This window comes from Pipra filicauda, unplaced genomic scaffold, assembly GCF_003945595.2.
Source record: "Pipra filicauda isolate LSUMZ 115617 unplaced genomic scaffold, ASM394559v2 scaffold155_size1731166_pilon, whole genome shotgun sequence".
In the NCBI taxonomy this organism is placed as follows: domain Eukaryota; kingdom Metazoa; phylum Chordata; class Aves; order Passeriformes; family Pipridae; genus Pipra; species Pipra filicauda.
In genome coordinates, this window is record NW_024104051.1 from 1,334,165 (window position 1) to 1,348,862 (window position 14,698).

Genomic DNA, 14,698 nt, shown 5'->3' on the forward strand with positions numbered 1-14,698 from the left:
ATAAAGAGGCATGGCTGCTCAGTGCAGTCACCAGAAAAGTGCTGATTGCACCCATCTGTAGCGCAGAAAGAGGACAATTTTAGAGCAGAGGCAGGAAGTCAGGAGGATGCTGACAACAATGTGCAGTGGGCACTTCAGATGTACACCAATAGGTGGTCCTGCAAGGAGCAGGTAGTTGGACTTTTATGATCCTTATGGGTCCCTTCCAACTTGAGATATTCTATGATTCTATTCTACAATTCTAAGACCTTCAATTTCATACCACTGTGCTGTAAACCACAATACTAAGGCACATCTAGTCACCACAGACAGGCTCTCAGCACAACTGCCTACATGCAGCTTTCAAGGACCTGCATCCCCACCAAATCACTGTGGCCAGGTTTTCAGAGGAGCTCAACACCTTGAAGACTTTGTGCAGATGACTGCAGGGAGGCAAAAGAACCGCAGAAAAGCTGGTTCTACTGGAGGCTGTGCAGTTGAAAATCTGGCCCTATGGGTAGTGAAACGCATCTCAAAAGTTGCCCATAATGTTAACACCATTTTAATAAATACTAGAAGCAATGAAATGATTTTTTAATAATGCTTTGACAATTAAGAAGCCTGACAGAAACAGAAACCAGAAATACTTTATCATCAACTGTTTGCAAAAGTGTACTTTTTCATTCCAGTAAAAGAAACACATCAACTTTCATTTTTCAATCTTATTAAATATTTTCTAGGCAAACTTGCCTGTCTTTGGTTAGTCTATTTTCCAAGAAAACTTTCTGGTATTCACCATTCTTGATATCAACATTCATTAGATATTAGAAAACATAGAGAGCACTCACTTCAATCTGCAAAAAATAAGTTCTTCAACACATTTCCTCTATTTTGATGTACCTACATAAAAGAAATCTGAACAAACAGACATCTAACCCTTATCATTCAGTGAGTTGTTTAAAGTCTTCTGAGCAGGAGAATGCCTTCAGCTTTCTTAAGTAGATGAAAACACAGGTTTTGGAACCACAGCATACGTCTGGTTGCTTGTGTACTTCTTCAGGCTCTCCAGGTTAGTTTATCCCTCAAATGCTACTGCTTACATCTAGTGATTTCAGAAGACTGTTCCTCCTATTTCAAATGCATATATGGGCCAATGATATAATAAATTCATGGAAGCAAAATGATATGCAGTCATAAACAGAAATTAAAACCAACCGTTTTTCTACAGGGTAGGGTTCACAAAGGCAGGGTTCACCAATGGTTTTCCAAAATGTTCTGCTGCACATAATGGAGCCGCAGAGCCCATCTGCACAAAGCTGCAGCAATGGAGGCACTTTAAAAGGTGAATATCCAAGGGTCTGCTCACTGTGCTCTGCTCAGACTCCTGACTGCAGCATCTGGTCCGGAGCCTTCCTCCCCAAATTCTGATGGGATGTGGCAATGCAAAACGTATCAGTACTTACCATATGAGCTGCGGGAATTCACCTGTGCCAGAATGGTATGGAAACTACTTATATTTCTGCACCAGGCATGTCGAGCCTACAGCCTGCAGGCTCCAGGACAAAACTGATATGCAGTTGCTCAGTGATGCGTAACATTAAAGTAATACTAAAAAAATGACATTACAGTCATTTCTGCACAATATAGGCTAAGACAGGATTCAGGGATTGCTCAGATTTAGCAGAACAATAAATCAAAATTTCAATTAAAAGTGGATTATGAGTACTTAGGTTTACAGTCTATCCCAAGCCAAAGACTTAAGCAAGCTCATTTTGGCTCCATTTGTGAAGTGTCTGCTTTCTGGTTTGTTTTGTTATTTAAACTTTTCATTTACAGAGCAGTAAGATTTTCATTTTTGCAGCGTTTTTTTGTTTCTGAAGCAGGAACTCATCTTCACAAAGTCCCTGCTCTGCAAAACACTTGAGCTAACAGAGGAAAGGTACAATCCTGCCCCATCTCCGCAGCACGGGAGAAGTCTTATGGAGACGAAACCATAACACTCTGCTGGAGATGGCAGCTTGTGCTGACTGCATGTCACAGAGCTGTACTCCATGGAGACGCTATAGGACCATCCATAGGAGGTGGGATGAGTGAGGCCACGTGTCCCTGGATCCACTGGCTGTTTTCCCCTAGGGAATGAGGAGAAATAGGAGCTACAGGAAAAAAACCCCTACTGCTCTGCGGTCGGGGTGGGAGCTGCACAGCAAGCCCATGGCTCTCCCACTGGTCTGCATGTACCCACACCCACCCCAGGATCACAGCCAGCGGGCTCACACGATATTTATGCTTTAGTCCATATATGGTATTTTGCTTTGGCACAGTCCAGTTGAGCTGTAAAATACATCTAATGTGCATTATGAAGCTTTTAAAAGCTCCCTCATGCAGCAATACCTGCAAAACTACAGTAGGCACTGAAATAATAGCATTTTGATTAGTCCTAAAGCAAGGAAGGAGAAGCAGCTTACAGTATACCATCAGATCTGTGTGAAACCACATCTTACACCTGATGATCACTGACATTTGCTTCTCAAAACTCTTCACCTTCTCTGTTTGTGGGATTTGTTTAAACAAGAGACAAACTGTTAACTGGGCCAAAATCACTTATCTCATTTACATAATTTACATTTTTTACACTGGTCACCCAGTGGCTGTTGACTCAAGTATTTTTTTCCCTACGAGCTAAACTTTAGTTTTCTACAATGTCTTGAATCATTATGAGAATGTTGTGACTGAAAGCAATTAAGGCAGAACATCCTAAAATGACTCCTAGAAATACAGCAGCATAAATCACTGATTCAGTCACTATATGTGGTTTCTACGGTGATTGTATGTATCTTTGAAAGGCAAGGTGGAAAAAAACACCAGCTATGTAAGGGCAAAACCTTAAAGCTCTAACACAGGCATTACAACACATGCATAATAAAAACATACTATACTATTAATTCTGATGATTGCAGAAGCACATTCACTCTTACCACTGTTATGAGAGAGGTTGCAAAGAATGTAACCTGTTTCTCAATTGCCTATATGCACATATACATGTGTATTAAGAGAACGTGAGTGGAGAACCAAACAGGAACAGGAGAAAGGCATATTTACTACAAATACCTTTGCTTTACCCTACCCTGGTGTTACATTTTTTCTTTCAGGTTTCCCTACACTGAAATGAAAAGATTTCCTGTGAATTTAAATTGGTACAGCAGACTAAACAAGATTCTCAGTGATTTCAACAATTACCATAATTAAAGATGTCTTTGCAGAATAAAGCCTAGGCTGTTTCTCTGTTAGGCTAGCCTGTCACTAGCTATATATTCCCATCTCTTCACATCAAATGAAACATCAAATGTTTCAAACAGAGAATGGGGGTAGCATAAACCAACTCTGCAGCAGTGAATGCTGCTCCCATGGTTTAGAATACAATGGTAAATAATGGCCTGTGTAAAGGCTGGAGGGAAGATGCTGTTTAATAAACAGCAGTTAACATGAGGCATGAATCTGAAATATTTATGAGGGGAACTTGGGTGACAAGGCAATACCTGATTGCCTCTACAACTGATTTTTGTTGCTGAAAAGTGTTGTGGAAGAGAATAACAACTCTTTTTCTTTCCAGTTTAAGAGATGAACAGTCTTTAAATATACACAGACATCCCCACTGGGGATGAAGTTTGCATAAGTAGGCTGACTCACTGAAGCATAGCTACACAGCACATATGCAGTAAGCAGTCAGTTGCCCATGTCAAGTTTCCTGTACTTTTATTAAAAATTAAAGTCCTGATAAAAGTCCGAAGTGCATGCATGCTAACTGGGTGAAATTCCAAATGTGTACTTTAAGGGATTTCACCTGAAACAAGCTGGCAGGTCTCTTCAAGTCATGTGACATGACTGGAGTATTGCTTTGTGGGAATTTCCCTCAGAAGGACTATTTTCACTTGGAAAGACTACAAAAAAGCATAACCTAATAATTTTTCTAATTCCTCTTCCTTCCAAAACAACAACAAAACAAGTACCTTTTTATTCCTGCCTTCCCCAAAAGAGCGTTCTCAGAAAAAGAGCCATTTCGAATAATAATAAAAAAAATATCTAAATTTATTTGCTATTAAAATCTTCATTACAAGCCTGCTTGGAATTCAGCTATCATGAGTGACTTTATTGTCACTTCACAGCTATCAATATAACCAAAAAAAAAAAATACTGGCACATGTGTTTCTGAACATTTCCCATACATAAAGCATTTTGTATGGAGGAGCGCTTTGATCTCCATCCATGTTGCCCATCTCAACTTTCATCCCCTGTGAGACAGCGAGGTGCAGGATGACTGCAAGGAGAATCCACACATCACTTCCAGCTCAGAGCCCAGAATGCTTACAATGCTGTGGTGCAAATTCAGAAGTGTTATTCAAATGCAATGTATCTTCTGGGGCCAGAAATTCAGACTGAGGGTTGACAGCAACTTAGCAGAGAGCTCAGTGCCTTCACAATTTGTAACTACACATGTTTATGTTGTGGTTCTTCAGCTCCCAAAAGCATAAGCCCTTGTTCCAACAGGTCTCTGCCACCAACACAAATGGAAATAATCTGCAGAGGAGGTCTGTTGTGCAGAGAGCAGAGAGAAAGGCACCTCTCATGCGTTGATTCTCACTCTCATTTTAGAACACCAGGTATAACATCCAAATTATTCAGGTAACTAAAAAATTACCAGAACCATAAATCTTTCTAAGTAATCATCATTATCTCTCAGATTTTACTAGCAGAGATAAGGAACATGTTTTGTTACCATTAGCAGGGAGATACGTGAAAAGCTGGTACTGGCTTCTCTTTCTTTTTCCGTTGCAGACATAGAAGTTGACCTGAACAGGGCTGGTAATTCTCTGATTGCGGAAAGGTGGTATCTCGACCACCAGTGAATTCTGCAAAAGCAACACATCAGAAAGTCAAGGTATGACTAAAGCAGTCAAGCTGTACAACAGTATTCAAACGTCAACCCTGAAAAGGAGGTGCTCGGGCTCACAAGGAAGAACACCCTCTGCAGGGAAACTGGTAGGCTTTGTGGACAAAGATGGCCTCCCACCAACTCCTGTGTCCATTCCAAGGACTCTAGAAGTAGGGATATTATTTTAGTGTGGTTCAGATCTTTACAAAATCTCTAGCTTTCACTTTGGACAGCAAATATGATACTGCATATGGACAAGGCTCTATGCCTCCTGCCTCTGTCAAGAATCTGGGACCACAATCAAATTGTGGTCTCTAACTCAGCAGGAGAAAGCACAACAGCTCAGTTGGCAGGTCACCCCCAGTATATCTCAAGCTAACACAATTTCCTTTGAAAGCCATTAGGACAGGATTATTCAAATATTTCCATTTTCCACAGTGCAGTATTTTTACATATAACAACTCAGGAAGTTTTAAGCATGCTAGTTTCTGTAGATGGGAGATCTTGCAAGAACATCTAGTGATACAGGAAGAAAGGCTGGAGAGCCTGTAGATGATCTTCCACTGTCAGAAACCAAATGCTCCAGGTATGGGGCTAAGGAAAGACTTAGCTGCTAGGGCATCAACTTACACAAATGCACAGTGAAATCTATTATGACCATCAAAACCTCCCTTGGCACTTTTTGAAAGAATAAAATTGAATGCTCATCTTAACATTTGGCCTGAATTCAGCTGAGATTTTTAAATTGTTTGCCTGCAGGTTTGCAAGTATTGCATATTGCTGGAGACACGGATTAGTGGACGTACTTCCCACTTAAGTCATGGCTGAGAGAGCCACACTTCTCTAGTGTGGGGTTGATCTCCTGTGAGGGTACTCAGGTTTCTTCTGCTGAAGTTAGAGGAAAGCCAAGGAAAACGATCAGAAATTGCTTTGGGAGCAGAGGAAAGAACTGACCCAGCAAGATAGAAGATGAGCAGACAGGGCTGGCCCATCCTGGACAATGAAAAAATATTTTCCAAATGGTCTCTCCTACTTTTGGGATAGCTTCCAGAGAAGGTTCTTTACCCCATGCTCACGTTAAAGAAAGATTTCCAGGCGGGGAGGCCTAAGTACTTGTTCTGTTTCAGTGCCAAAGCCTTGGAAATCCCTCTTTAGTAACAGTGCTGGAGAAGGGAATACATATTTTTCATCTTGATGTTAAAATATTTAAGGCAGACTTACTGGCTTGCACATTTCTTTGTCAGTTTTGGCTTCCATTTCCCACACATGGTGACCATCTAAAAGACAAAAGAAAAAGATATCTACTTCTGTCCTTTTTTCCTCTCCCAAGACAAGAAAGGAATGACTTCTGCAAAAAAATCTCTTTGAAGGGGCATTACATATATGAAAAAGAGCTCTCAAAACTCATTGCCCAAGTGTTGCCCAACTAAGAGACCAACTGGGTAACCTGTGGCAGGAGTCCGCTCAGCTTTTCTGAAGGGGAGAACCACAATCCAGAGCACGTGATGCTGTGATGGGGAAAGCTGCTGTGAGTTTGTTCTGCCACTAGTATGGTAAAATATGCAACTGTTGTACACTTTAGCTCCCTTCAGACAACAATACTGCTACGTTGTGAGGCCTTTTGATTACTACCTATGCTGTACGTCATATTCAACATTAATATTAAACAAAACAACAAAAAAGGTAGTATTAAGAAACTCCTCAGCCATGCAGTATTTGATTTTAATATACTCCTAGTTTGGTTTGTCATAATTCTGCTGCTTGGATCAAAAGGCAAGGCCATAGGCTGGGAAACACAGCTTTTTGCTTCATTCTAAAGTTGGTTAAGCTTAGCTACACTTAGCTTAGCACTTCTGGAGCTGCTTCTAGTGATGTCTTGGGTCCTCCTAATTTACTGTATTTCTGTTTTCAAGCAAACATAGATTTAAGCCACAGCTGTAACTTTTTCTGGGGAAGAAATTGGTTTTGTCTAGTCATTTTTTCTGCACATCACTGATACAGAAATAACTTGTCAATAACAAGGTGGGCTCTTACTTCCTTGCGTCTTCAAACCTCAACAGCGAAGAAATTAGAAAAATAATACAGAACATAAGGTTTCCATTCTGCAGGCCTAGGAAAACACAAATGAAAGGCCATAAGCAGACTGCTGGCTAAGCTGGGCAGGAGAGACACAGGAGTGCCACCATTGTCAGATGCTACTGAAATGAACAGGAAACTGAGACTTTATGTCATCTCTTTTGCACATTTGTTGTGGCATTGGGACATGCAAATGCAAATATTAGTTATTTTGAACTTCATCATATAGAGGGGGTCTGCCTTAGGAAAACAGCTCTTTGAAAGGTAAAAGAGTGAGTGTACTTTTTCTTCTCTGTTCACTTTCATGGCCAGGATGGAGGTGACGCATTTAGAACCGCCTGATTTATTACAAATGTCTGTAAATAATATTTTTGTGTACAGCTGTCCTACTGTGAAAGGAATGCTGCTGAGGGACTAGCCCTGGCAATTGTTTTAATGTCCAGCCCCCCTTTTTTTTTAACGTATGGAAAGAAGTGCAATGTGAAGGCCGCAGCACAAATACCACAGTGGATTTGGCAGGTCTTTCTGTAGGAAAACAATTAGCAGACCTACCCTCAGCTTCTTCCTATATTTTAACTTGTGACGCTAGAAAAGGAATCCCTTTAATTGGTACTGCCACGTTCGGCTGTGGGGAAAGAAGGAGCAGCCAGACTGTGCTCCAGTCTCCTTAACGAGTCCTTTGGAGAGTGCCAAAACTGAAGTAGACTTCTCGGGAGGACTGGTGATCACTTCACAATTTATACAACAGATGCTTCCCCTAAGCTGTCAGTAGAAAAAACCCGACCGAAATTCAGCAAGCCAGGACACATCCCCTGTCTGGGAGCAGCCTCCTCTGTTGCCAGCCCTCTCCTCATAGAGGCCCTGAAGCCCTCCCTCCCTGCCCCTAATTAATTCAATCAGTTGTAAAAGCAACACAACTCCGACACTGTCACACGTTTTGCAAAGTCTAGGAACTTCTGCTTTGTAAGGGGTTTGTTGGGTTGTTTTTTTTTAAATCTACAGACGTCCAGACTAGTAGTTAACATGTGTTCAATTTGCCTTTGTAAACGGATTACCAGAAGTTCAGGTTTTTTCACTATGGTTAATTTCTGCTTTGCAAGATGAATGATCTGATTCAGGTTTCTGGTTTTTATTTCCTGCCGATACTTCAGTAAAATTCAAAATTATTCCATCTCCAATTCATCTTTCAATTACTTCATGCAGCACTGCCTTTATGCATTTTTTAAATTTTTATGATGACAAAAATGCTGTAATCTAAACTATTAGGAAAATAAAAATCCAGAGCCATGGCTTGTCTTATGGAAGTTAATAAGAACAATACGGGCTTTGCTCCAAGAAATTCCCTTGAGAGTGTCCAGATCATCGCTGCTCAGCAATTGAGGGGAAAGGGAAGAAGTAGGGAATAGACAACTAATTAACAGATAGCAGATAGTCACATTTCATTTAACAAAAACACTGGGAGGAAAAGTTGTTATGAAGCAAGAAACCAAAAAAAAACCCAAAAAAAACCAAAGCCAACAATTCCTCATATTACGTCTGGTGAACCAAGAGGGAAATCTCAACGCCCACGGACTGGGATCAGCTCCAGGAGGGAAACCTTAGACCACTACGTCAACCTTTTACAGTAAACATGTTTTGCAGGTTTATACAGTTCAGCTGAAATTAAAAGAAAAAAAAAAGAATAATGGCTTCAGAATGGTTTTTGGGAGCCCTAAGCACCAAGACAATCTGCCTATGCCAGAGAAAATGGTTTTGCCCCAGCGCCCATCCACTGGGGAGCCTGGCGAGCAGGCGGGATGCCGCCTCCTGTCAGCATGTGCTGGAGCAGCGAGGGCTGCTCGCCCACAAAAGTTTCCATTGTACGTCTGCCACATCTGCAGCAACGCGCCTGGTCTGGGCCTGAGGCAACTCCCTCCTGGCTGCCAGCCAACCCAAGTACACCAGAGCAATTTATACCTTTCCAAAATGCAAATAATTCAAATTACAGACATAACACAAAGCTGAAGCAGACACATTTCAGGCATTCCCGTTAAAGTTTACTCTCTGGAATTACCGTACCCAAATGGGCAGTTGTTCTACAGGGAGGGGGAGAGATGGAGTCAGGAGAGGAAGGAGAGGAGGAGGCATGGAGGAAAAGGGAGAAAACGGCTTTTCCAAAGGTCTTATTTCATTTCCTTTCATTTCACTATTTACTTTTACCAAGTAATAAGAAGTGTCTTCTCCAAACCAAATGCCTGGCTTTGTTTTGGCATTTTTAAGATTTATAAGTGCAATATTTTGAAGAGAAAGACAGTTCTTTATATAGCTAAAGAGTTGTGTTGAGGTATTATACCGGGTTTCTTTTATTATGTGAGGTTTTCTTTTACAAAATGGAAATAAAACCAAAACATCCGTGCACAGAACCGCGGGGCAGAAACCCTGCAGAGTCCCCGGCGGAGTGCCCTGCTCCCTCGCTGCCAGCAGCAACAGCCATTGACCTGACAAAGCCAAGGCTTCACGTGTGAACTGTGCCACGGGCTAGATGAATGACCCTCAAACCCCTCCTCCCAAAGAGGCAGTGCAGGAGTGTGGCAATGCTGGGGGAAGGAGAAATCCCCCATTCCACACAGGCTCTCTGCCTGCGCCCGGGCTGGACGCTGTGCTAACAGGTGGCCATCAGCACTGCTGCCAGCTGAAGACACCAGGTTTGTCAGGAAGCCTGACATTTAGACCGATCGCTGTTATTTATAGCCATCCCAGCTCAGGGTGCACTCCACCACCATCCGCTTCTGGTTTTTTTTTTGTTGTTGTTGCTTAGACACTCGGAGCACCTGGGATTGCTAATGACGAAAATGCCATGAACCCACCACGTTACGTGGAGTGGATTTTCAGCTTTGTAAAGCATAAACACCCTGCTTTAACATGGGGTGGCTGAACAGTGAATGGGCCTTTGTAGTCTGCTCTTATCAGCCGCTCACTCGGCACTGAAGGAAACTGCGCACAAGTCCAGAAGTAAAAATACTCTAATTCATCAGGGAATTCCCTGCACTATGAGTCACCGAACGGCTTCCCCACCACACCCAGCTACAAGATTTCCACATAAAAAAGCACCATAAAGGCCTGTTTTAACACAGAAGCAGCACTAAAAAGTAGTTGTGTAAATCTAGCAGCATCAGCTATTCACATATAGATCCTAGCAGACCATGACATACAGGTTTTCTTCATGGCAGAGCAACACAAAGAGCTTTCCAAAGACATTTTTGTAGCATCTTCCCCTCACCTCTGCCCATCTGGACAGAACCCCCTGGGTTTCTAGGGCTGGATTTACCTTCGTACCCCAGGGAACTCCAAGTATAGCACCAGGAGTTTGCAAGCTCAAAACAATCAAGCCACCAGCGTAACTTTCATTCCAAACCAATGGATTGCAGAAAGGGGAAAGAATATACAAGAGCAAAAAGCCCCCCAAGCCTGGAAATGCAGGAGGGTATAACATCTGGCAACCACTTAAAACCTCACCTCTATGAAATGGGCATAATGGGAGCATGCAGGTACTTTACTACAGGAGGTTAAAACACTCTATACTCTTTAGTAGACCTGTGTTCACTTGAGATATGAGAAGAATAGATATTATGTAGGATTTCACTGCCTGTACACAGGGTACATTTTATACTCTCCCAGCCTGCAATTCAACAGAGTTTGACTGTACTGGCTGCACTGTAAATCTGTATTTACATTCATATATTCCAAGTAAAATGGTGAAACAAGCCTTACTCTCCCAAAGGAACACACTACTTGATTAATGCGTTGTGAGATTACCCTGAACAATAACTCCTGTTACATCCCAGATTACTTTAACATGTCCAACACAGGCAGGGCACAGACGCAATGCAGCGTCATTTTGAGGAGCTCTGCCTACTTTCCTATTTGGCCCTAACAATGCATATTTAAATCCCCGAGGATTGAAGGATTTACAAATTTTCAGTTTGCACCCTAACCCCTTTTCCCTGGTAAGTACCCTCATGACACTGAGATGACTGATCTGTGAACACATTCAGAAGGAATGGATGGGTTTCCATGAAAAGAGGATGAAGACTAAGGCAAAGTCTCATCATTCAGACTCAAAAGCTATCTGTTTCTGTGCAGAGGGGATTCCAGGGGAAGGGCAAGTCGAGCCAGATCTGCACCTGGGCTGGCAATGAGAGAGGCAAGGAGGCAGCTCTATTGCTTGGAGGACAGCACTCCCCATGCCAGTCCTGGGTATGACCCACTGGCACTGTCTCACCTGCTGGCACATATTTGCTGTCAAGGGTGTACTAGTGCCGGATTTTGCAGAGGCAGCAACCTTTTCTCAGGCAGTCTTGCAGGTGTCTTGCTGTGAACAATGCTTCCCCAGCTGAACACCATGCAGGGAAGGGAATCCTACCAAGTGGGTGGGATTCTGTGCCTGTGCTGACACACTGGTGTACATCTTAAAGTCATTTACGAGGGTCAGACTAAGGGTGAACCAACACCAGCCAAGCAATCTGACATGAGATGTACAGAGAAGATGGGCCAAGAGAGCGAAAAAACATGCAGAAATACAGAGGCAGCAGAGAGTAAGTATCTGCAATGTAAGTGGCCACTTACATCTCCAATGTAAATGACCATTCTCTTATCTCCTCAATGGTACTTTGCTCTCCTGAGATTTACATCTCTTAGGGCTCTGTGAGCAGTAATATGCCTCCTGGTTCCAGGGCCACCTTCAGAGCAGCTCTACCTCCTGCTGCTGCTCCTGCTGGTGTCATGGCCTGCCTACCTACTGCCCAGCACCTCATCCCTGTTTGCCTCTCCAACGACCTTGATCTCCCTACTTTGCTATTTTCACTACTTTTGCTATGAGACCACATGGCTAGTCAGATTTTTGCTTACTTTATTTTCCTCTCCCTTGCCAGGAAGTCCCGCAGCTGTTCTTCTGCCCTCCTCACAGCCTACTGTCCTGCTGCAGAGACTTCCCCTACAGCTTCGCTCCCCATCCCTGGCATGTCTTCTGGCATGCATCCATCCATGAGCAGCAGGATTCAGGCATAACTGACCTATTTTCATTTCCACATCAAAGGTGCTGCATTTGTTTGTGTCTCCTCATGAGCATTTTTGCAGCATATGTATTTTGTCCCTTCCTTCAGCTATACATTTTTGCAGTACTGAGCTGAATACTATGTAGACTTAGGTGTATCTGTCATTAACAGGATGCTCTCAAGTTACTTTTTCTCTCTTCTTTACCTTAAATTAACAATAAAAAAGTCATGCAGCGACCAGGTGATAGAAATCCAGCACAAACTGCATCTTACAGTACTTTGGCATCTGTGCCAGACATGTGCTTCCTCTCTGGTTGCTCATCTGGGCAAGCCAAAAGCTGAGGGACTCACTTTGCCTAAATGGTGAGGCTTTTCAGCTTTTACCACAGTATGTCTAACAGACTTAATTACTCTGAGTTCAAGTGTTTGCAAATGAACTGTAATTTTAGTTCAGGTAATTAAAAGGAGGCACTGTGCTGACAACTGACTGATTGGTGTTCATTTTGAGCCAAAACCATTGGAATGATTTGCCAGATACTATTTTCAGCAGAATGGAAGCTGGTTATGCAATTTGTGTTCTCTGGCACCTCCCTCTATTCAAATTATCGTTGGTCCGAGGGTTTTATTTAACAACTTTAAGTAATTCCAGGTCTAAGACACACAAATTTCAAGTAAAACTGAAGCTTGACATCCCTGAAAAATCTCTCCAGAGCAGGCAGGTCAAACAAAGCACACCCAGCACAGCCACCCATCAGCAGTCATGACAGTACTTCACTCTGGTTTTGATTACATTCACGTCATCTCCTTGTCTTCACAATTTTACTTTCCTTTGTGAAGCTCTAGTAGGCTGAACCTGTGACTCTGCAGCTGAAACTGAGTAAAATATTCCTGGTCCATCTTCTTCGGTCTAATCTGTATCATATTTTCTCAGACTATTGGAGTAACAAACCTCACAGCCAGTTTAAATCAAGTTCCAAATTTTTCTTCCATGAATAATTCTTTTCCTCTACTTCTGTGCTGGATGCCAACACCGCCACCTGTACTATAGCTACTTCTAGTTCTTTCTCATCTTAAGGTGTAAGTTTGATCCAAATGCTTTCAACCTTCTTGATCCCTTTTTGAGACTCTTCATTTTATTTTTATGACCACAACTTGTCATCTTCCAGAAATATCCCATTATGGTAACTCCTTGTGACATTTTAGCAGAGTCTAAACAGCAGGCTTTTGAATAGCATTTTTATATTTTTCCATCTCATTGTCCCCCTCATGTCCCTTTTTTTGTCTCTCTAATCCAAGAACATCAGGCTCAATCTTAGAAGTCCCTCCTCCTTCTCTCCTCTGATTTTCCATCTTGACATCAGCTTCCCAGGAACAAGGCATACTTTGAAAATGACTTAACTCTCTATTCCTCTCTTAAATGTAATTATATTTTCTTCCACATTGTTCTTGAAGGTGTAATCTTAGTTCCTTAATAGATCTTCTTCCCTCATCTCTCCCCGCTTTTCCTGTGATGTCCACCTGAGTAAAGTTGGTTTTCAGTTCTACCTTTTGTTTTTCACTATCCTGTTCTATTTTTAATTGGGAACAAACTATTTTCCCCAAGTGGAGCCTGTTTTGCCTATGACTGTAACTGATAAGCAATCACCCTGTCTTTATCTTCACCCATGAGCTTTTTCATCTTATTTTCTTCCCCTGTCCTGTTGAGGAGGGGGAGTGAGAGAGCAGCTTGGTGGGCACCTGGCATCCAGCCAAGGTCAACTCACCATACTTCTTTCCTCCACTGTATGCATTGATCGCTTCATTAGACTCTCAGCTTTCTTGTAAGGGCTGTGTATTTGGACAGAGGGTCCTACTGGAACAGTAACAGTAAAAACTATTTGAAATCTTGTGCTAGTTGTAAAAGCTCAGAGACAAAGCTTTGATTGCACAGATACAGCTCTTTGAAGCCACTTCGTTTGGAAGACATGAAAGAATAAACTTGCAGCATTCAGCCACATTTTCTATATTAATAAAAAGTTTACAGGATTACTCAGACAAGTGACTTTTGAGACCACATGGTTATTCCCTATTTCTCTGTTGACCACAGTAAGTATCTGTGATTGACTGATCTCACTCTTCACTGTGAGAGCAACAGTCCGGATGAGGCTTGTTGCCGCTGACACCATCTCATGCGTATGGCTGCTGTCCCACTCTGTCTTCACCATTCCCTAGACTAAACAGCCAGGAAAAACTGAAACGTGCTGACATTTCCTACGAGCTGCAATCACTACTCTTTTGTGCACGTGAAAGGGTTCCACCATCAAATGACTCCATCATCTGATGACACTATTCGCCCAAGGATATCTATTTCTGGGCAGTGGCCAGAAACCCCTTCAGCTATCAATATATCTCTAGGAACTAGGTTCAAGTGACCTTCATGTGAACTCCATGCTCCCAACTTGTATGCCTTTGAAGTTTCCAGTTTATCTAGTTTCCCGAATTTTTAACCTCAATGCGCATGAGTCAGCGTTGAATCGCTCACTGCCAACTACAATGCCTGTCCTGAACTTGGATAAACTGACAGATAATGACAAAATTATGTAGTATCTGTCCATCTGACTAGAGGGGGAAAGAGAATTTTGCCGCTTGCTTATTTATTATGTGAGCTACAGTATGATTACCCGTGTGAAACATGACCCCT

At 42.3% G+C, this 14,698-nt stretch overlaps 1 protein-coding gene across 2 annotated transcripts in view; it reads right to left on the reverse strand.

Moving 5' to 3' along the window:
* The window catches only part of NFATC1 (nuclear factor of activated T cells 1), a 111,156-nt gene that overhangs the window by 40,399 nt on the left and 56,059 nt on the right, over nucleotides 1-14,698 (reverse strand). For both annotated transcript variants that reach the window (XM_027721519.2, XM_039379103.1), the window contains exons 7-8: nucleotides 6,131-6,186; nucleotides 4,754-4,886 (exon numbers count right to left, since the gene is read on the reverse strand). In XM_027721519.2, coding sequence (XP_027577320.1) covers nucleotides 4,754-4,886; nucleotides 6,131-6,186 — 189 coding nt within the window. The remainder of the gene's footprint in view (nucleotides 1-4,753; nucleotides 4,887-6,130; nucleotides 6,187-14,698) is intronic.